Source organism: Somniosus microcephalus, chromosome 1 (genome assembly GCF_052327205.1).
Source record: "Somniosus microcephalus isolate GS21.2 chromosome 1, FLI_Smic_1.0, whole genome shotgun sequence".
NCBI classification, from domain to species: Eukaryota; Metazoa; Chordata; class Chondrichthyes; order Squaliformes; family Somniosidae; genus Somniosus; species Somniosus microcephalus.
The window spans coordinates 326,399,329-326,421,327 of record NC_140987.1 but is presented as its reverse complement, the minus strand read 5'-3'; the positions used below and the strand labels follow the sequence as shown (position 1 = coordinate 326,421,327).

Sequence of the window (21,999 nt, the reverse complement as noted above, 5' to 3'; positions counted from 1 at the left end):
AGACTGGGATAGTAACAGTGTAAAGGGCAAAGAGGGGGAGGAATTATTGATCAGTTTCCAGTCCAATGAGGAAGGAAACCGTGTTGGATCTAGTTCTGGGGCATGAAGTGGGGCAAGCGAAGTATATTTCAGTGGGAGAGCATAACATCAACAGGTTTAGAATAGTTATGGGAAAGGACAAGGAACAATCAAGCGAAAAAGTAACTGGAGGAGGACTAACATCAGTGAGTTGAAAAGGGATCTGGCCCAGGTGGATTGGAATCAAAATTGGTAGGCAAAACAGTAATTGAACAATGGGAGGCCTTTGGTTCAGGTAGAGTCCCATGAGGGGGAAAAGAAAGGGCATCCAAAGCCAGAGCTGCCTAGGTGACTAAAGATAATGGGGCAGAAATTCCTCCTCAAATGTGTGAGTACGGAAGGGGTACTCGCGCGTCTGGCCGGAGGAAATGCCAGTTTTCAGCATGCACAGCGCATGCGCTGAAAACCGGCATTTCCCCTCCTCTAACCCAAGAGGTGAAGAGGCTAGCGCGTGCGCTGTAGGGGGCAGCGCATGCGTCTTGGATTTCCTCCGTTTTGGGGGATTTACGCATGTCTAAAAGGCCTCCGGTCTTTACGCTTGTAAAAAGCACACGTAAGTATTTATTTTTACAGGTAAGTGGTGTTTTAGTGTAATTTAGAATTTTTTTCCCCCACAGGTTTATTATTTTAAAGGATCTACAATAAGGTAAGTTTAGTTTTAGACCCTTTTTATTAAAAATTTATTTTTTTCAAAAAAGAAAATTATTGTTTAAATTATTTTTTTAAACTTATTTATACTTAATTTAATGATTGGGATGTTTTTTAAATTTTTATTTGAAGTTTAAATAGTGTTTTGGGCCCCCGTAGTTTTCATGAGTTTGACAGTTCTTACTCTCAAACTCATGAATGAACCTTCCCCTCCCCTGATTGGTTGTACAGTGCTCACCTGATCCCAGCCGGCACATCGCACTAACTACGCCACATCGCACTAACTACGCCGCTGGATCAGGTAAGCACTGCGCGCTGACATCTGAACCGGGCCTGTGACAGGAAATGCAAGCAGGCCCGGGCTTCAGATGTCAGCGCGCAGGGTGAGTGCAGATCGGGGGCTTGCACGCGCGGCAAGCCCCCGACACCAAGTTCTGGGCCAATAGTGATTAAAATTAAACAGAAAAAAAGAGGCTTATGATAGTTGTAAGGTTCATAATATAGTAGAGAACCAAACTGAATATAGAAAGTACAGAGATCTAAAAGAGAATAAGAGGGGCAAAGAGAAATGAGAATAGATTAGCGGCTAACATAAAAGGGAACCCAAAAGTGTTTTACAAACATATAAATAGTAAAAGGAAGGGTGCCAAAAAGATGATCTTGTGGAGGCAGAGGGCATGGCTGAGGTGCTATATGAGTACATTGCACCTGGCTTCACTAGAGAAGAGGATGCTGCCAATGTATCGGTAAAGGAGGAGGCAGTAGTGATATTGGATAGGATAAACATAGATAAAGAGGAGGTACTTAAAAGTTTGGCAGTACTCAAAATTGCAGAGGCTCTGGTCACAATCTTCCAATCCTCCTTCGATATGGGGTGGTGCCCGGACTGCAAGATTGCAAAAATTACACTCCTGTTTAAAAAGGGGGAGAGGGAGAAACCCGGTAACTGCAGGCCAGTCAGCCTAACTTCAGTGATGGGGAAAGTTTTAAAGACAATAATCCGGGACAAAATTAATTGGCACTTGGATAATTATGTGCTAATAAATTAATGTCAGCACAGATTTGTTAAAGGCAAATTGTGTTTTACTAACTTGATTGAGTTCTTTGATGAAGTAACGGAGAAGGTTGATGAGGGTAGTGTGGTTGATGTGTATATGGACTTTCAAAAGATGTTTGACAAAGTACCATATAGTAGATTTGTTCGCAAAATTAAAACCCATGGGATTAAAGGGACAGTGGCAGCATGGACGCAAAACTGGCAAAGGGGCAAAAAGCGCAGAGTAGTGGTGAATGGTTGGAGGGGAGTATGCAGTGATGTTCCCCAGGGTTTGGTTTTAGGACCACTTCTCTTTTTGATATATATTAATGACCTGGACTTGGCTATACAGGGCATAGTAGAAATGTTGTAAACAATGAGGAGGTTAGTAACAGAGTTCAGGAGGGCATAGACATACAGGTGAAATAGGCAGATACATGGCAGATGAAATTTAATGCCGAGAAGTGTGAAGTGATGCATTTTGGTAGGAAGAATGAAGAGAGACAATATAAACTAAATGGTACAGTTTTGATGGGAGTGTGTAAAGTCTGTGGGTTGTTTAGTTAATTAATACACAGACTACCAGAGTAACTTAAAACAGGACTTTACTATTCGAAGGTCAGGGCGAATCTGCCCAATAAATCCTGACACAGCACTTATATACCAGTGTGGTCACCGTCGGTATTACAGTATACAGAAGCCAACAAAGTAGTGCAACACCTAAAGTAGTTCTCTTAAAGGTGGACGGTTACATACAATAGTTCTCTTAAAGGTAGACGGGTACATACACTACAATCCTCCCTTTTTAGCTTACAACATACTGATTCCCCATTAAACATACATTATAACATATATACAACTTTATGCAAGACAGTTCACAGATTCAGTCTCTCTGGAGGTTTCCGGATAACGCCTCGGTGGTGTCGTAACACCCGGCGGGGTAGTAGGTGCTTCTGGCAAGGTCGATTCGGCTTGAAGGACAGTGTCAGGTTCATCTGATTCCAGTATTACCAGATCGGAGGTAGGTGTTCTGGCTATCTCTGTCTCAACATTAACCGTGTAAGGTGGTGGAGTAAGTTGGCCATTTGTGGCTGACCCTATGATCTGGTCAACATGGCGCCTTATTATACTGTCCCCAATGTCCACCGTATACATCAACGGCCCTAGCCTTTTTCCAATAGTTCCAGGCTGCCATTTCTCGGTACGGTAGTCCCGGGCCAAAACTTGTTGACCTATCTGAAAAGATCTAGTTGGCCTTTCATTCATGCCCTGGAATTGCCGGTTCTCTACGTCCCTTCTGACGTTTGGCTTAAGCAAATCCAGCCGGCATCTTAGTCGTCTATTAAAAAACATCATGGCGGGAGTTTGATTTGTGACCGCATGTGTTGCATTCCTGTATGCCAACAAGAAGCTATCCACCTTATGTTGTAAGTTAATGGCTTCATTACCCATGGCCTTTATGGCCTTCTTGAAGGTCTGGACAAACCTTTCAGCCAATCCATTGGAGGCGGGATGGTATGGGGCTGACGTGTAGTGCTTAACCCCATTGCTCTTTAAGAATTTCTTGAATTCTTCGGACACAAATTGCGGTCCATTATCAGAACAGATCTGTTCCGGCAGCCCATTCCTAGCAAACATGGTCCTTAACACTGTGATGGTTTTTTCCGTGGTGGTGGTGGACATCTTTATTACCTCCAGCCACTTGGAGTGTGCATCCACTGCTATTAGAAACATTGAGTCCATAAATGGACCAGCAAAGTCGATGTATACCCTTTGCCAAGGAGATGAGGGCCACTCCCATGGATGCAGAGGAGCCTGTGGTGGCGCGTTTTGGACCTTCTGGCATCCTAGACAGCTCTTAGTGACTTCTTCGATGTCCCCATCAATGCCTGGCCACCACACAAACGCTCTTGCTAGGTTCTTCATTTTCACTCCACCCAGATGTCCCTCGTGCAGCTCCTTTAACACCTTCTGTTGAAGTTTGGGTGGAATCACCACTCTAGATCCACACATCAGGGTTCCTCGACACACTGACAGCTGTTCTTTTCTCTGCGAAAATGCTGGCAGCGTTGGTTCGCCCTGTGCTGGCCATCCCTCCACCATTAAATCATAGACTCGTGAGAGAGTCGGGTCATTTCTTGTTTCGTTTTCGATCATCGAATTTGTTACTGGTAGACATTCCACTATGGATGAGTGGAACATCTCTACCGGGTCCACTGTAGTCGCTTCTTCTACTATCGGCAATGGCAAGCGCGATAACCCATCAGCATTTCCATGCTGTTTGGACCTTTTGTATTCGATGTCATATTGGTGTGCCCCAAGTAACACGGACCACCTCTGTAACCTTTGCGCTGTCATGGTGGAAACGGCCTTGCTAGGGTTGAATATGGACACCAACGGCTGGTGGTCTGTCAGTAATGTGAACTTCTTGCCCTGCAGGTAATGATTGAATTTCTTTACGCCCCACACAAGGCTGAGGGCCTCCCTATCTATTTGAGCATAATTTCGCTCCGCGGAGGTCAATGATCGGGACGCGAATGCCACTGGCCTTTCCGAGCCATTTGGTAACTTGTGTGAAAGTACTGCTCCAATTCCATAGGGGGAAGCATCACAAGCTAGACGAAGAGGTAACGTTGGGTTGAAATGAGCCAACACTTCTTCAGAGGTAATCAACGCCTTGCTTCTGCGAAAGGCCTTTTTACATTCCTCACTCCACTTCCATGGTACTTCTTTCCGCAACAGAGCATTCAGCGGATGCAGCACCGTGGATAGATTCGGCAGAAACTTGCGATAATAATTAATCAACCCCAAGAATGATCTTAACTGTGATACGTTTTCCGGAGCGGGGGCCTTCACGACAGCTTCTATCTTGTCAGGTGACTTGTGCAGCCCCTCTCGGTCAACGACATGACCGCAGTACGAGATCCGTTTTTGGAAGAACTCACATTTCTTGCGATTAACTCGAAGGCCATATTCCTTCAACCGAGTGAGCACCAGTTTCAAATTTGTGAGGTGTTCTTCCTCGTCTTCTCCCGTAATCAGGATATCGTCTAAGTAACACTGCGTGCTTGGAATTCCTTGTAATACCTGCTCCATGGCCCTCTGCCAAATTGCTGGAGCCGAAGCTACCCCAAAAACCAGTCTATTATAACGATACAAGCCTGTGTGTGTGTTGATGGTGAGGTACTGACGCGACTCTTCCTCGACTTCCATTTGTAAGTATGCCTGTGCCAGGTCCATCTTGGTGAAGTGTTTCCCTCCAGCCAACGAAGCAAAGATATCTTCAATCCGCGGAAGCGGGTATTGTACCGTGTGAAGCACCGGATTCACTGTGATCTTGAAGTCTCCGCAGATGCGGACCTTCCCCGGTCCCCCTGGCTTGTTACTTGGTGAAGACTTCATGACGGGAACAATGGGCGTGGCCCACTCACTCCAGTCCACTTTTGACAGTACCCCTGATCGTTCAAGTTCTTCCAGTTCTGCCTCCACAGCAGTTCGTATCGCGTAAGGTACCGATCTGGCTTTGAAAAATTTTGGGCTTGCATGTTCTGCAATCTTAACCTTTGCTTTAATTCCTCGCAGTGTTCCCAGTCCTTGCTGGAATACCTCTTTAGCTTCGTCCAATATTCTGGACAACCGTTCAGGTTTGACATCTTCCTTTCCGGAATCTACCGTCATGGTGTTTAGTGAATGCCAGTCTATCTTTATTTTCCTGATCCACTCCCGTCCCAGAAGTGGTGGACCTCCCTCAGGCAACACATACAGGTCCATCCTTTGGTGATCTTTGTCCTTGTATCTCACCTTGACTTCTATCTTTCCGATGGGGTATACTTTGTGCCCCGTGTATGTCTGCAATACTAGTTCCGTATCCCGTAGGGGAATATGCTTGAATAACTTTTTATAATCATGCTTATTCATGACCGTCAACGCCGATCCGGTGTCCACTTCCATTTTCACCTGGACTTTTGCAATCTGTAGTGTGATCCAGATAGCTTGTCGGTCAGCTTCATTACTCACATTGTGAATTCTCAGACTATCCAGCTCCTGGCCGTTTGGGTCTGAGTCCGAATTCTGTTCGTCTGAACTCTTCTCAGCCACCTTGTGTACCTTGTTGTACTTTTCCTGTGATGGCTTCCTTTGGTTGTTGGTCTTCTTCCCTGACCGGCATACCTTAGCTATGTGACCCAGTTTGCCACATTTCCTACATTCCTGGTTCTTAAACCAGCATTGGTTCTGGTCGTGTGTTGTCTTCCCACAACGATAGCATTTTGTTGTACTCTAGGTAATTTGATCCACACTGAGTGCCGCTGCCTTTAGCTGCATTTCCGCAGTTCCCTTCGCTGCGGCTTCGTGCGATGCTGCAATAAGGACAGCCCTGTCAAGTATAAGGTCGTTCTCTTCGAGTAGTCGCTTTTGCGTTCCTTCCTTTGACAACCCGCACACGAACTTGTCTCGCAATGCCTCTGTCAGATTCCCTCCAAACTGGCAGTGTTTCGCTAGTCTACGCAGTTCGACCAAGTATTCTGCGTTGCTTTCGTCTTTCCTTTGCGTTCTCGCATAGAATTTGAATCGTTCCGCCAACATCAACGGTGTGGGGTTCAAGTGATCCTTCAGAACAGTCACAATATCATCGAAAGTCTGATCCGCCGGTTTAGCTGGTGCTAGTAGATGCTTCAAGAGCCCGTATGTCTTCGCGCCCATCGAGTTTAGCAAGGTTATAGCTTTGTCATCTTTTATTTTATTGGCCTCACAATAGATCTCAATGCGTTCCACATACGTGGCCCAGTCTTCTACCTCGGAATTAAAATCGTTGATGTTACCACGTTTAGGCATCTTCCTCTCTTCCTGATAACACCACGAATTATTTCTTTAAATTTTCTTTTATTTTTTTTTCCCGAGATGGCGGTTCCCGCGAAAATGGCGGTTTCCCGCGCTTATCTTCTCTCCCCGCCCACTTCAATGGCGGTTTCCCGCTTCTGTCTTCTTCCCCGCCTAATGGCGGCTTCCCGCGTTTCTTCCCTAGCGGGAGGGGTACACTTTCCCCACGGGCGACGGCCGCTGGCTTTCAGGTTCACAGCCTGTGCGTCGGCTTCAGTGCTTTCCCTTTTCTTGGCAGGGCAACCGGCGCTGGGTACACCCCGTTGACGGCGAACAATTTCAGCCGCTGGGCTGGCTCTCGCTCAGTTCCCCTTGCTCGGGCTCTGTCTCTCTCCCGCTCGCTCGGCTCTACCGGCGCTGGGTACCCCCCATTGACGGCGAACAGTTTCAGCCGCTGGACTGGCTCTCGCTCAGTCTCCCTTGGTCGGCTCTGCCTCTCCCGCTCGCTTGGCTCCCAATCGCGCCTCCCAGCCCTCTCGCAGTCCGGAGCTTCCCTCCCCGGCTGCGGCTGAGTTTTTATATCTTCCCGCGCCTACACTCCCGGTCGCAGCGCTTCGTGGCTTCGGTCGCTGCCCGGCCTTTTTCGCCGGCCGCGGTCTAGCTGTCTCACGACGCCGTTGCGTCCCCAGCCTGTCTGTACCGCGGCTTCCTTGCTCCACGCTGCCCCAGTCTCAGCGCCTCTGGGCCCGACTTCTGTCCGGCTCCTTTTCCCCTCGACCATAGTCGAGTGCACCGCCCTTATCCTCCGGTTATTCTTTTTACTTTTCCCTTACTCACAGTCACCGTGGCCGGCTTGCTTCTCGTGCTGATCGGCTCACTCCTCACCGTGGCAGAAGGGACAGTCAGTGCCTGTTGCTGATGGAAGTCTTTGTCTCTAAATTCTTCCTCCTTTCTAGTTCTGCAGCCTCGAGTTTTCTCCCAGCAGAACGACGAGGGCGGTTGCCTCTTCTCGACGCTCGTTAACTGCTTCGGAAGTATTGTTGCCGCAGGGTACGATTGGACTCGTCGCCACTGTAAAGTCTGTGGGTTGTTTAGTTAATTAATACACAGACTACCAGAGTAACTTAAAACAGGACTTTACTATTCGAAGGTCAGGGCGAATCTGCCCAATAAATCCTGACACAGCACTTATATACCGGTGTGGTCACCGTCGGTATTACAGTATACAGAAGCCAACAAAGTAGTGCAACACCTAAAGTAGTTCTCTTAAAGGTGGACGGTTACATACAATAGTTCTCTTAAAGGTAGACAGGTACATACACTACAGAGTGCAGGAACAGAGACACCTGGGGGTATACGTACACAAGTCTTTGAAGGTGGCAGCACAAGTTGAGAGGGCTGTTAAAAAAGCATATGGGACACTTGGCTTTATTAATAGAGGCAAATAAGTTATGCTAAACCTCAATAAAACACTGGTTAGACTTCAGACAGAGTATTGCGTTCAGCTCTGGGCACCACACTTTAGGAAGGATGTCAAGGCTTTAGAAGGAGTGCAGAAGATATTTACTAGATTGGTACCAGGGATGAGGGACTTCAGTTATGTGGAAAGACTAGAGAAGCTGGGGTTGTTCTCCTTAAGAGCAGAGAAGGTTAAGAGCAGATTTGATATAGATGTTCAAAATCATGATCGGCTTTGATGAGTAAATAAGGAGAAACTCTTTCCAGTGGCAGAAGGATCGGTAACCAGAGGACACAGATTTAAGGTGATTGGCAAAAGAGCCAGAGATGCAGAGACTTTTTTTTTAACGTGGCAAATTATTGTGACCTGGAATGGTCTGCCTGATAGGGTGGTGGAAGCAGATTCAGTAGTAACTTTCAAAGGGGAATTGGAGAAACATTTGCAGGGCTATAAGAAAAGAGCAGGGGAGTGGGACTAATTGGATAGCTCTACCAAAGAGCCGGCACAGGCTCGATGGGCCAAATGACCTCCTCCAGTGCTGTGTCATTCTATGAACACCAGCAAAACAGATTAACTGGTCATTTATCTCACTTGCTGTTTGTGGGACTTTGCTGTACGCAAATTGGCTGTCGAGTTTATCTACATTACAACAGTGATATACCCTTCAAAAGTGCTTCATTGGCTGTAAAGTTGTTTGGGACGTCCAGCGGGTATGAAAGGAGCTGTATAAATTCAAGCACTTTCTTCCGTTACTCATCTTTTCTGGGGTGAATCTGGTTTATTTTCTTTTGGCCTCTGTGCAGCTTTTCCACAAGTCAGGGAATGGTAATTCTAACTTTTTAAATAATATTGTACCACCTTAAGCAGGAGTGTCCAAGCTTTTTGTTTTTGTAGGCTGTTAAGCGGCATGCAGTGGAGCCTTGCAAGGCACATATGGGCCCAGAATTTGTGGCCAGCGGCGAAGCAAAGGCGTTCAACGCTGGCCCCGAAGAAAGCTGCCCACAGAGATCTCTGTGGCGAGAAGTTTGCCTTTTACGACGCGCAAGTGATTTCAGTGCCGTGTAGTGGGGATCCCCTAGCTGTGACGTCAACAAGTTGCCTAAACAGCCAATCACATTGCAGAATTCTCACAGACAGGGAACCAGGAAATGAAGAAGCTTTTATTTGGACTTTTAAAAAATGTTACAGAAAGCAAAACGATGATTGGGGGCTCTCACATGAAGATCAGGTAGAACCTGAAATATCATGAACAAACTTTTTTAAAAATGTAAAAAAAAAATTTTAGGTTTCTTAAAAATTGTAATTTTATCACAATGGAGAAATTTGACACACCACAAAATTAAAATTCATTTTTCAGGGCCATAACATTTGTTTAGCAGTCAATACGCTGTTAAAACCCCAGTTACATCTAATCCAACAAGGCCTAACATTTAATGGGGTATTTTACAGCAATATTACCACCCAAGTTTTCGTCAGTTTCACTGATTACACCGATTGTCTGCTATGGCCGGGGAGGGGTGGGATGGGGTGCCATCGCGCTGCCAACGTCGAAACAGTGAATGACTGATCGCAACTTCAGGATTTCCACATTTTGATCCGCATGCGCTAAATCCTGAAGTTGCGGTCAGTTTCAAAGGGGTAATAGGCGAACACTGTTAGTTCGCCGTTATTATCCACCGCAAATTCCGGAGCATTAAGCTTAAACCTCTGTCCTTGTTAGTTTTCATATATCTCAAGTTCCAAGACCTTGGTGTTCTGATTTTAGATTTGGCCATCAAAAAGACAGCAGCCCCAAGAATGATGCTTTTCAAACCTCGTGGCCCACGAACTTGAAACAGGAAATACAACTGCACATATTTATTTCAGGGCTTTGTTGATCAGATAACAAGCAGACCTTGAGCTGTAGTTTAGACATCCTTGAATTTACAGTTTCTCAGAGGGAAGCACAGGGAGCTTCCAGTGATCAAATGCAATGGATTTTCTAAATATATTTTTCTCTCCTTTTCACAGTCCCTTTCAGTTTAAGTAGATTCTATACATTCAGCAGTTTTCTTTTCTTGATTACATAAAATACTTTGGTACCAATCAGTTTTTCTTGCCTTGTATTCTCGCAACTCAGATGCTCCAGCTAGCGCACAATAATAATTTGAAGTGACTTTTGTTTAACGTACGCTTTATATTTATGTTAAGATTTACAATTAAAATGTAATAACCTTTGTGGAGCTGCATCATGGAATAATGCGAAAGTGCTGAGCTGTTAAAAGGATAGTATGCCAGGCTGCTTTACTGCTTGCTAAATTTAGTCTGGTGTACAGCACTGCTTTCATTCAGTCTCGAAAATACATTAATTCCTCCTTTACAATTTCTGCAGATCGTTGGTTGAAGAGGAAGATCCTCATCTGAAAGTGTCCTTGGCAAGTGGCGACATGGGTGTGACAACCCATTTGCAGTCTTCAAAGACGGGCAACACTCGCTTCTTCACTAGCAACACCCATAGTTCTGCAGTGTTACAGGTATGCCGTTTGCTCATAGTTCGCACCAATGGCAGCCTAATGGTTGCTATTTTGTATTTGCTAGCCTTCCAGATGCAGATCTTCTAAATCACTGCTCATCTGCTTGTAAATAGATACCACAACCTCTGCTTAACCAGATCATGGCCAGCATAGAGTGTGCAAATGTTCCAGAAGTGTCCACGCCTGATCATTCCAAAAATCCCACTTTTAATTATTTAATGTGTCGCCATTTTTAATAAAGTTCTTTTTTCAGACTAAGGCTCATGTGAATACTCTAGTCAGTCTTGAATCTCTCAAGTGCTGTTAATGCTGTCGTTTGCTGTTTCCGCTGCAGTATGAGCTAGAGTACAGCCAGTTTAGACTCTACTCAAGTTGCTGGGCCATGTTGATTGGCCTTTGTGTTTCTTGGGAGGTCAGGGTGACGTGCGACCGCAAACCTGTTTCTTCATATTGATTTGTGCCCCGTAATGCTTTGTGGGCATTTTAATAAATGCGAATTACAACTGTGGGGTGACTAAGCACTTAAGGGAATACCTTTAATTTAGGGGGAAAGAAATGAATGTCTCTGCTCTCCCAGTGTTTTGTTGCTTTTATTAAAAGTCATAAATAATACCGCAAGATAGTGCCATCATTGACACAGCCACCTGTACATGTGCCAAATGCTTTTTATCAGAAAGCGAATTTGCAGGTTGTGGACAGCATCATTGCCACAAATTGTAAAACTGCTTCAGGCAATCCAGGTTAGGATCAGGATCACACTGTCTTGGAAATCATATTCCAAACGCAATCCCTGTGTCAGACCACAACAGGATCAAATCTTTGTGAATGTGGAGAGAAGTATCTCTTTTGCTTTGGCTGTAGTGGATCCAAACAGATGCATTTACAGTGTACTGTTGCTGTGCTTTTATAGCAAGTTCAATTTTGGGGCACCTTAATTACAAGAACCACTTGTGCGACTGGGCAGCCATGTTTAAAAAGGTGCACGTGCAGCCTCGACAATGGATTCATTTGGCATTCTTTTTCAACATACAGTAGTTTGTACATTGTCGTGGATTTTTCACTGTTAAAGTATAACTGGTGCAAATGTGGTAAAAAAAACAAATCTTGTATTTAACTTTGAGTCGGCCTACTGTAATTTGCCATATTTAATCCACAGCTCTCTTTTGAACGCAGTGTACAGCACAGCAATATTGGGGGTAGGAGTTACAGTGGTCACTTTGTACAAAAATCATACGGCAAACACCATATTTTTTGAAGAATAGCCAGAGTGATTCACTTCCCTTTTTCTCCCCCCCCACCCCCCCCCATCATCAAACCCTCAGCAATACTTTTCCAGTACAATGAACGTTGTACTGCCAAAAGATTCCTTACTGGTATATGGCATGAACACTATGTTAGAAAAGAATACCGTTGCAGTAAATTACAAAAACAAGAGGTACGATGCAGCAATAAGACTCATGTCCAGAGTCGGTAATGAATAGTTAAATGGCACATATCTCGCCAAGACCTCAGCAAAGGAACTTATCTTGATCACTGTCTGAATGGAGCAACTTGGTGTTTAGCAGACAGCTACTATATATAATCCTCCTCAAAAGATCTTCTGTTGATTTTATTGACGAGTCAGCAGCATTCTTGGTCCAATTCATGTGCATGTAGTAGATTTCAGGCTTTCTAAATCCCAAGCACTAACCATCCACTCTTGCATTTCATCCGTACTGACCTTTGTTCTGAAGCCTGTGGTGAAATCATACAAGCCGTGGCAAGAGCAAAGCCACATCAAACAGGGAAATGTTTTTGTACTTTATTTTTGAGCTATGATCTTAGATATACAGGGTAAATGCGTTTTAGAGCAGCAGAGTTGAAAGCTGCTATTCCTTACTGAAGTATAAGATGGAGCCCAGAGTCCAGTTTCTGTGAGAACACAAGCTGGTTTTTAGACCTGCGAGTGATCTAGACTGCAAAAGCTTTTGTTGGTGGGTGCTAATCTAAATTATACCTGATCCAAACATTAATAGATATGCTGGGCCTAGGTTAGGCATCAGCCAGCAGTCCTTAATTTCTATGCACAGGGTACACTACTGTGTCTTTGAACTTGATTGATTGGCTGCTTTTTATTCAAAGGCTGAGATATACACTGCCAGCTTTTCTCAATATCTTCACTGTGGTGTTGCTTCTGAAACTAAAACTTGAATTCCATACAGTGGCCTGGATATCGCCCCACACATACATACATACACACAAAAACATCACTTCAGGAAGTGTACAAAAGATGGATTCCTACAAAAATCTTAATTGGACCATTGAAGAACTATGTTCTAACAAAAATATTTATTCACTGATTCTACCTTTTTTGTGTTTGAAGTATTTATACCGTCAGTAGCTTGCTGTGTATGTCTACTTCTGAGAGTGGTGAGAATCTGGAATTCACTACTACATATACATGTCTGGAATTCACGACTACATGTACATGCCGATGACACCAAACTTGGGGGTGTGGCAAACAGTGATGACATCAATCGACTGCAACAGGACATAGACGGCCAGCAGAATGGGCAGACAACTGGCAGATGGAATTTAATCCAGAGAAGTGGTGCATTTTGGCAGAAGGAACAGGGAGAGGCAATATACACTTAATGGCACCGTTTTAAAGAGTGTGCAGGGACAGAGGGACCTGGGAGTTAATGTGCGGAAGTCCCTTAAGGTGGCAGGACATATTGAGAGAGTGGTTAACAAAGCATATGGGATCTTGGGCTTCATAAATAGTGGTATTGAGTACAAAAGTAGAGAAGTTATACTGAACCTTTATAAAGCGCTGGTTAGGCCACAACTGGAGTATTGCGTCCAGTTCTGGTCACACTTTAGGAACAATGGGGGATCTTAGCTACAAGGACAGGTTGGAGCAGCTGGATTTGTTTTCATTAGAGCAAAAGAGGTTGAGGGGTGATTTGATAGAGGTGTACAAGATTATGACGGGTTTGGATAGGCTAGACGGGGAGAGGCTGTTCGCACTAGTTGATGGCACAAGGATTAGGAGATACAGGGCAGATGTGAGGAAAAACTTTTTTACACAGCGAGTGATGATGACCTGGAATTCGCTGCCGACGGACGTGGTGGAAGTGGAGACACTCAATGTTTTCAAGGGGAGACTGGATAGGCACTTGAGGGAAATAAACTTGCAGGGCTACGGGGATAGAGCGTGGGAATGGGACTGACTGGATCGCTCTGCAGGGAGCCGGCACGGACTCAATGGGCCGAATGGCCTCCTTCTGTGCCGTTATGACTCTATGACATGGATTGGTTGGGATGAATAGCATAGATGCATTTAAGAGGAAGCTAGATAAGTACATGAGGGAGAAATGCTTATATAGGTATATGTTGATAGGATGAGATGAAGTAAGGTTAGAAGGAGGCTCATGTGGAGCATAAACACCGGCACAGACCTGTTGGGGCGAATGGCTTTTTTCTGTGCTGTAAAATTCCACGTAAATCTATGCTTCTGTGTAATCATGCTGTTTATAAAGAAACTATTAATTTTAGTATGAATGTAGCAATCTAGCAGTGTACTTTAGGATGACATTTAGCCATATGGTGGCAGTCAGAATCGGGGGAATTTATAATGGGGAACAAAGAAATGGCAGACCAATTAAATACATACTTTGGTTCTGTCTTCACAAAGGAGGACACAAATAACCTCCCAGAGATGTCAGGGAACATAGGGTCTAATGAGAGGGAGGAATTGAATGAAATCGGTATTTGTAGGGAAATGGTGTTTGGGAAATTGACTGGATTGAAGGCCGATAAATCCCCAAGGCCTGATAATCTACATCCTAGGGTACTTAAGGAAGTGGCCCTAGAAATAGTAGATGCATTGCTGGTCATCTTCCAAAATTCTATAGACTCTGGAATACTTCCCATTGATTGGAGGGTAGCTAATGTAACCCCACTATTTAAAAAAGGTGGGAGAGAGAAAACGGGGAATTATAGACCGGTAAGCCTGACATCGGTAGTGGGGAAAATGCTAGTCCATTATAAAAGATGTAATAGCAGAGCACTTGGAAAACAGTGCCAGGATCGGACAAAGTCAACATGGATTTAGAAAAGGTAAATCATGCTTGACTAATTTACTGGAATTTTTTGAGGATGTAACTGGTAGAATAGATAAGGGAGAACCAGTGGATCTGGTGTTACTGGACTTTCAGAAGGCTTTCGATAAGGCCCCGCAGATTGGCGTGCAAAGTTAAAGCACATGGGATTGGGGGTAAGGTACTGACTTGGATAGAAAACTGGTTGGCAGACAGGAAGGCAGTGACTAGTGGGGTACCGTAGGGATCGGTGCTAGGACCCCAGCTATTCACAATATATATTAATGATCTAGATGAGGGAACTAGATGTAATGTCTCCAAGTTTGCAGACGACACAAAGCTGGGTGGGCGTGGATGCAGAGAAACTCCAGTATGATTTGGACAGGTTGGGTGATTGGGCAGATGCAGTATAATGTGGATAAATGCGAAGTTATCCACTTTGGTGGCAAAAACAGGAAGACAGATTATTATCGGAATGGCAATAGATTGGGAGAAGGGGAAGTGCAATGAGACTTGGGTGTCCTTGTGCACCAGTTGCTAAAGGTAAGCATGCAGGTGCAGCAGGTGGTTAAGAAGGCAAATGGTATGTTGGCCTTCATAGCGAGAGGATTCGAGTACAGGAGCAAGGATGTCTTGCTGCAGTTGTACAGGGCCTTGGTGAGACCACACCTTGAGTATTGTGTGCAGTTTTGGTCGCCTTATCTGAGGAAGGATGTTCTTGCCATGGAGGGAGTGCAGTGAAGATTCACCAGACTGATACCTGGGATGGCAGGAATGACGTATGAAGAGAGATCGAGTCGATTCGGCTTATATTCGCTAGAGTTTAGTAGAATGAGAGGGGATCTCATTGAAACTTATAAAATTCTAACCGGACTAGACAGACTAGATGCAGGAAGGATGTTCCCAATGGCGGGGGAGTCCAGAACCAGGGGTCGCAGTCTAAGGATAAGGGATAAGCCATTTAGGACTGAGATGAGGAGGAATTTCTTCACCCAGAGAGTGGTGAACCTGTGGAATTCTCTACCACAGAAGACAGTTGAGGCCAACTTATTAAATATATTCAAGAAGGAGTTAGATATATTTCTTAAGGCTAAAGGGATCAAGGGATATGGGGAGAAAGCAGGAACGGGGTACTGAATGTGGATGATCAGCCATGATCTGATTAAATGGCGGAACAGGCTCGAGGGGCCGAATGGCCTACTCCTGCTTCTATCTTCTATGTTTCATAACACAAATTGTGAGAAATGTATTTGTTGTCCTTTTGTCAGTCCTGGGCTCTGATCTCATTTGCGCCAAACTGGATCCACCCCCTCCCACTGCAAGTTTCTTTCCAGCCCAGAGGAGATGTCCGTAACCCTGGCACCGGGTAGGCAACACAGCCTTCGGGACTCTCGCTCTCGGCTGCAGAGAACTCTATCTATCCCCCTAATAATACTATCCCCTACCACTACACTATCCCCTACCACTACAACATTTCTATTTACTCCCCCCTCTTGAATGGCCCCCCATTCCACGGTGCTATGGCCAGGTTGCTCATCCTCCCTGCAGTCCCTGCTCCTGTCCCCACAGGGAGTAAGAACCTCGAACCTGTTGGACAAGAGCAAGGGCTGTGGCTCCTCCAGCTCTACCTCCTGGATCTCCGTACCTGCCTCACTCGTAGTCACACCGTCCTGTCCCTGACGATGGGCTACATCTGAATTAATTAACTTCATAGGTGTGACCACCTCCTGATACAGAGTCCAGGTACTTCTCCCCCTCCCTGATGTGTCGCAGTGTCTGAAGCTCAGACTCCAGCTCATCAACATGGAGCTGGAGTTCCTGTAGCAGCAGACACTTGTCACAGAGGTAATCACCGTGAGCCTCAATGGGGTTCACCGGCTCCCACATCTCGCAACAGTAACACATCACCTGCTCCATTCTATGTAATTAATTAAAATTTTTATTGTTAGTTATGGACACCCTCTGCCTGATTTTAGATGCTAGTATCCCCTTTAATTAATTGGATTTAAATTAAATCAATCCCTCTAGTTACACCAGTTAAATGGTTTACCAACAGTCACTCTGCACCAGAAAGGCCTTATTAACTACAACCCACAGAGTTAAAGTTTGAAAAGAGCACCCAACACCCCACTTAGCCTAACTCACACTTACCCAAACTCGGAGCACTCTTTGATGACTCGCACTCAGTGCTTGCTCGCACTAGGACTGGTCTTTTTATACTGTTTTTGTTTACAGCCAAATGAGTCACCCCTGCTGATTGGTTAGAAAACTGGTTTCCAGTGCCTGCTGTGCCAGTTTACTCCTACTGCAGTGTAACCTTGTTTTACTCTTCTTAAACCAACAGAATCCCAAATATTTAACTTTTCCCCTTTACTTAAACTGCTTAAGTAATCTTATCAAAATGATTTAAAGAGAAATAACAATTAAAGAACTCTCACTTACCCAAACTCAGGGCACTCTTTGATGACTCGCACTCAGTGCTTGCTCGCACCAGGACTGGTCTTTTTATACTCGTGGTCCATGTTGGTACAAACGACGTAGATAGGACTAGGAAGCCGGTTCTGTTAAAGGAGTATGAGCAGCTAGGGGTCAAATTAAAAAACAGAACCTCCAGGGTAATAATCTCTGGATTATTACCTGAGCCACGAGCGAATTTGGCTAGGACAAATAAAATTAGAGAGTTAAATGCGTGGCTCAAAGACTGGTGTGGGAGAAATGGGTTTTGCTTCCTGGGACACTGGCACCAGTACTGGGGCAGGAGGGAGCTGTTCCGTTGGGACGGGCTTCACTTGGCCAGTGCTGGGACTAGAGGCATGGCGGATCATATAACTAGGGCTGTAGAGAGGGCTTTAAACTAACTAGTGGGGGGGAGGTTCCTAGAGAGCAAATAATAAAAATGACAACAGAGAAGGTCATAGACTTAGGTAGCAGTGGGGAAATTAAAAACCAGAGCGTGTCAGGAAGGGGCAGAAGGTATGGAGTAAAAGGTAAAGTAATAAAAAGGGCAAAAGCAGGAACTAAGTGTCACAAAACATCTTTGAAAGTTCTCTATCTGAATGCACGTAGCATTCGTAACAAAATAGACGAGTTAATGGCACAAATAACTACATATGGGTATGATCTTGTGGCCATTACAGAAACATGGCTGCAGGGTGACAATGCCTGGGAATTAAACATACCAGGTTATTTAACGATCAGGAAGGACAGGCAGGAAGGAAGGGTGGCTATGTTAATAAAGGAAGGAATCACTAATACAGAGAAATTATATTGGGTCAAAAGATCAGGATAATGAAACAGTTTGGGTGGAGGTAAGGAATAATAAGGGGAAAAAACACTATTGGGCGTAGTCTATAGGCCTCTGAACAGTTGCAACCCTGTTGGACGGAGTATCAATCAGGAAATAGTTGAGGCTTGTAATAAGGGAACATCTATAATTATGGGGGATTTTAACTATCATATTAATTGGACAAATCAAATTGGGCAGGGCTGCCTTGAGGATGAGTTCATTGAGTGTATTAGGGATGGGTTTCTTGAGCAGTATGTAACTGAACCGACCAGGGGGCAAGCAACCTCAGATCTGGTCCTGTGTAACGAGACAGGATTAATTAAAAATGTCCTAGTAAAGGATCCCCTTGGAATGAGTGACCATAACATGGTTGAATTCCATATTCAATTAGAGGGTGAGAAGGTTGGATCTCAAACAAGCGTGCTAAGCTTGAATAAAGGAGACTATGAAGGTATGAGAGTGGAATTGAGTAGAGTGGATTGGGAAAATAGATTAAAGGGTAAGACGATACATGATCAGTGGTGTACATTTAAGGAGTTATTTTACAACTTCCAAAAAATATATATTCCACTGAGAAGAAAAGGGTGTAAAAGAAAAGACAGCCATCCGTGGCTAAGTCAAGAAATTAAGGATAGTATTCGACTAAAAACAAGGGCATATAAAGTAGCCAAATCTAGTGGGAGGATAGAGAATTGGGAAAACTTTAAAAGACAGCAAAAAATAACAAAAAGATTGATTAAGAAAGGGAAGATAGATTATGAAAGTAAATTAGCAAAAAATATAAAAACAGATAGAGTTTTTATAGTTATATAAAAAGAAAAAGGGTGGCTAAAGTAAATGTTGGTCCCTTAGAGGATGAGACTGGGATATTAATGGTGGGAAATATGGAGATGGCAAAAACACTGAATGAATATTTTGTATCAGTCTTTACAGTAGAGGACACTAAGAATATCCCAACACTGGACAAACAGGGGGCTATAAGGGGGGAGGAGCTAAACACGATCAAAATCACTAAGGAAGTGGTACTCGGTAAAATAATGGGACTCAAGGCGGATAAATCACCTGGACCTAATGGCTTACATCCTAGGGTCCTGAGGGAAGTGGCGGTAGGGATTGTGGATGCATTGGTAATAATTTTCCAAAACTCCCTGGACTCAGCAAAGGTCCCGGCAGACTGGAAAACTGCTAATGTAACACCCTTATTTAAAAAGGGCAGTAGACAGAAGGCTGGAAACTTTCGACCGGTTAGCCTAACATTTGTGGTAGGTAAAATTTTGGAGTCCGTTATTAAGGAGACAGTAACAGGACATTTGGACAATCATAATTTAATAGGACAAAGTCAGCATGGTTTTATGAAGGGGAAGTCATGTTTGACAAATTTGCTGGAGTTCTTTGAGGAAGTAACATATAGGGTGGATAAAGGGGAACCAGTGGACGTAGTGTATTTAGACTTCCAAAAGGCATTTGACAAGGTGCCACACAAAATTATTGCTTAAGATAAAAAATCACGGGATTGGGGGTAATATTCTGGCATGGATAGAGGATTGGCTATCTAACAGAAGGCAGAGAGTTGGGATAAATGGTTCATTCTCAGACTGGCAATCAGTAACTAGTGGTGTTCCGCAGGGGTCAGTGCTGGGTCCCCAACCCTTTACAATCTATAACGATTTGGAGGAGGGGACCGAGTGTAACATATCAAAGTTTGCAGATGCTACTGTGGAGTATGTAACCTGTTCCACCTTCAGAGAACTACCTTAAGAGATGTACTACTTTCTCTTGGCTGCTGTATACTGTAATACTGGTGGTGACCACACCGGTATATAAACGTTGTGTAGTGATTTGCTGGGCAGTTCAGCCGTGACCTCCGAATAGTAAAGACCTGTTAAAGTTATTCTTGTTGTCTGTGTCCAGTGATTTATAATAAGTATAACTGGGACACACAGACTTAACAGTGGCGACGAGTCTGATCTTACCCTGCGGCAGTTTTACATCCAAGGCAGCTTCGTCCTCAGAACGGGCGTCGAGAAGAGGCATCCGCCCTCATCATCCTGCTGAGCACCACATCGCACGGGAGGCATCGAGAACCCGGGTTAAAAAGAAAAATTCTGACCACGAAGCCCTCCATCAGCGACAGGCAGTGATCATCCCTTCTACCACGGTGGTGGGTAAGCCGATCAGCGACACGAGCAGAAAGTCGGCCGCGTTGCCTGTGGAGTAGGGGAGGGAAAACGGAGGAAAAAGGCGGAGAACTCGACCGCGGCCGGTGAAAAGGGCCGGGCTGCAATCGGGGCCGAGAGGCGCAGCGACTGGGGCAGCGTTAAGGCCACGAGAACCGCGGAGAACTCAACCGCAGCCGGTGTAAAGGACCGGCCTGCAAGCGGGGCTGAGAGGCGCAACAGCAGGGGAAGCGTGAATGCCCACGGGAACCGCGGGGGAGCAAAAAAGCAGCGTTGGGGAATTGAGAACCGCTGGGGAGGCGAGAACGGCAGCAGCACGGCAATCGCCATTGCAGCCAGCGGGGGAAGAAGGCAAGCGCGGGAAGCCGCCATTGTAGTCGGCGGGGGAAGAAGACGAGCGCGGGAAAAAAACCGCCAAGCGCGGGAAGCCGCCATTTTAGTAGGCGAGGGAAGAAGACAAGCGCGGGAAGCTGCCATTTTGGGAAAAAGAAAATTTAAAGAAACTTGCAAGGATGCCTAAACATGGTAACATCAATGCTTTTGATGGCGATGTCGAAGATTGGGCCACGTATGTAGAACGCATGGAAGTTTATTGTAAAGCAAATGAGGTACCAGATGATAAGAAAGCACTAACCTTATTAAACTCAATGGGTGCGAAGACGTACGGGCTATTGAAGCACCTTGTATCACCAGATAAACCAGCGGATCAGACTTTCGCGAATATTGTTACTGTCCTGAAAAATCATTTAAACCCCACGCCGCTGCTGATAGCGGAACGATTTAAATTTTACAGAAGAACGCAGCTGAAAGAAGAAAGCAACGCTGAATTCTTAATTGAACTGCGTAAGCTATCAAAGTACTGTCAGTTTGGAACAGGACTAGCAGATGCGCTGAGATAAATTTGTGTGTGGATTGTTAAAAGAAGGAACACAAAAGCGACTGCTAGAGGAGAATGATCTTACGCTTGATAAAGCTGTCACTATTGCAGCATCGCACGAAGCCGCAGCGAGAGGCACTGCGGAAATGCAGCTAAGGTCATCGGAACTCAGCACCAATCAAATGGCCTTGGGTGCAGTAAAGTGTTATCGTTGTGGAAAGAACGCACGATCAGAACCAGTGCTGGTTCAAAAATCAGGAATGCAGAAAATGTGGCAGGCTTGGTCACATAGCTAAAGTATGCCGGTCAGGAAAGAAGACCAGCAACAAAAAGTCACCGCAGGAAAAGTGCAGAAAGGTACACAAGGTGACAGAGAACAGTTCGGATGAACAGAAGTCAGATTCAGACTCCAGCAGTAAGGAACTGGGTTGTCTAAGAGTACACAATGTGGGTAATGAAGCAGACCTCCAAACAATCTGGGTCACACTTCAGATAGCAGGAGTCCAAGTGAAGATGGAATTGGACACTGGATCGGCATTGACGGTCATGAATAAGCAAGATTACAAAAGGTTACTCCCACATATTCCCCTACGGGATACGGAGATTGTATTGAAAACATACACTGGGCAAAGAGTATACCCCATCGGAAAGATAAAGGTAAAGGTGGTCCACAAGGGCAAAGAAAGCCGAGGAATGGACTTATGTGCTACCCGAGGGAGGTCCACCACTACTGGGACGGGAGTGGATCAGGAGAATAAATATGGACTGGCATTCCTTAAAAGCACTAACGGTAGATTCCGGTAAAAAAGATGTCAAACCTAAACGATTGTCCACAATATTGGACGATGCTAAAGAGGTGTTCCAACAGGGACTGGTAACACTGAGAGGAATTACGGCAACCATCAAGGTTGAAGAACATGCAAACCCGAAATTTTTCAAAGCCAGACCGGTACCTTATGCGTTACGACCTGCTGTGGAAGCTGAGCTGGAAGGGCTAGAACGTTCAGGAGTACTGTCTAAGGTGG

The 21,999-nt window shown here is 45.0% G+C and overlaps 1 protein-coding gene across 5 annotated transcripts in view; it reads left to right on the top strand.

The window, feature by feature from the left end:
* LOC147124895 (kelch-like protein 13) overlaps positions 1-21,999 on the top strand; it is a 458,191-nt gene that overhangs the window by 265,824 nt on the left and 170,368 nt on the right. For all 5 annotated transcript variants that reach the window (XM_085994366.1, XM_085994347.1, XM_085994356.1 and 2 more), the window contains one exon: positions 10,411-10,552. In XM_085994366.1, coding sequence (XP_085850492.1) covers positions 10,411-10,552 — 142 coding nt within the window. The remainder of the gene's footprint in view (positions 1-10,410; positions 10,553-21,999) is intronic.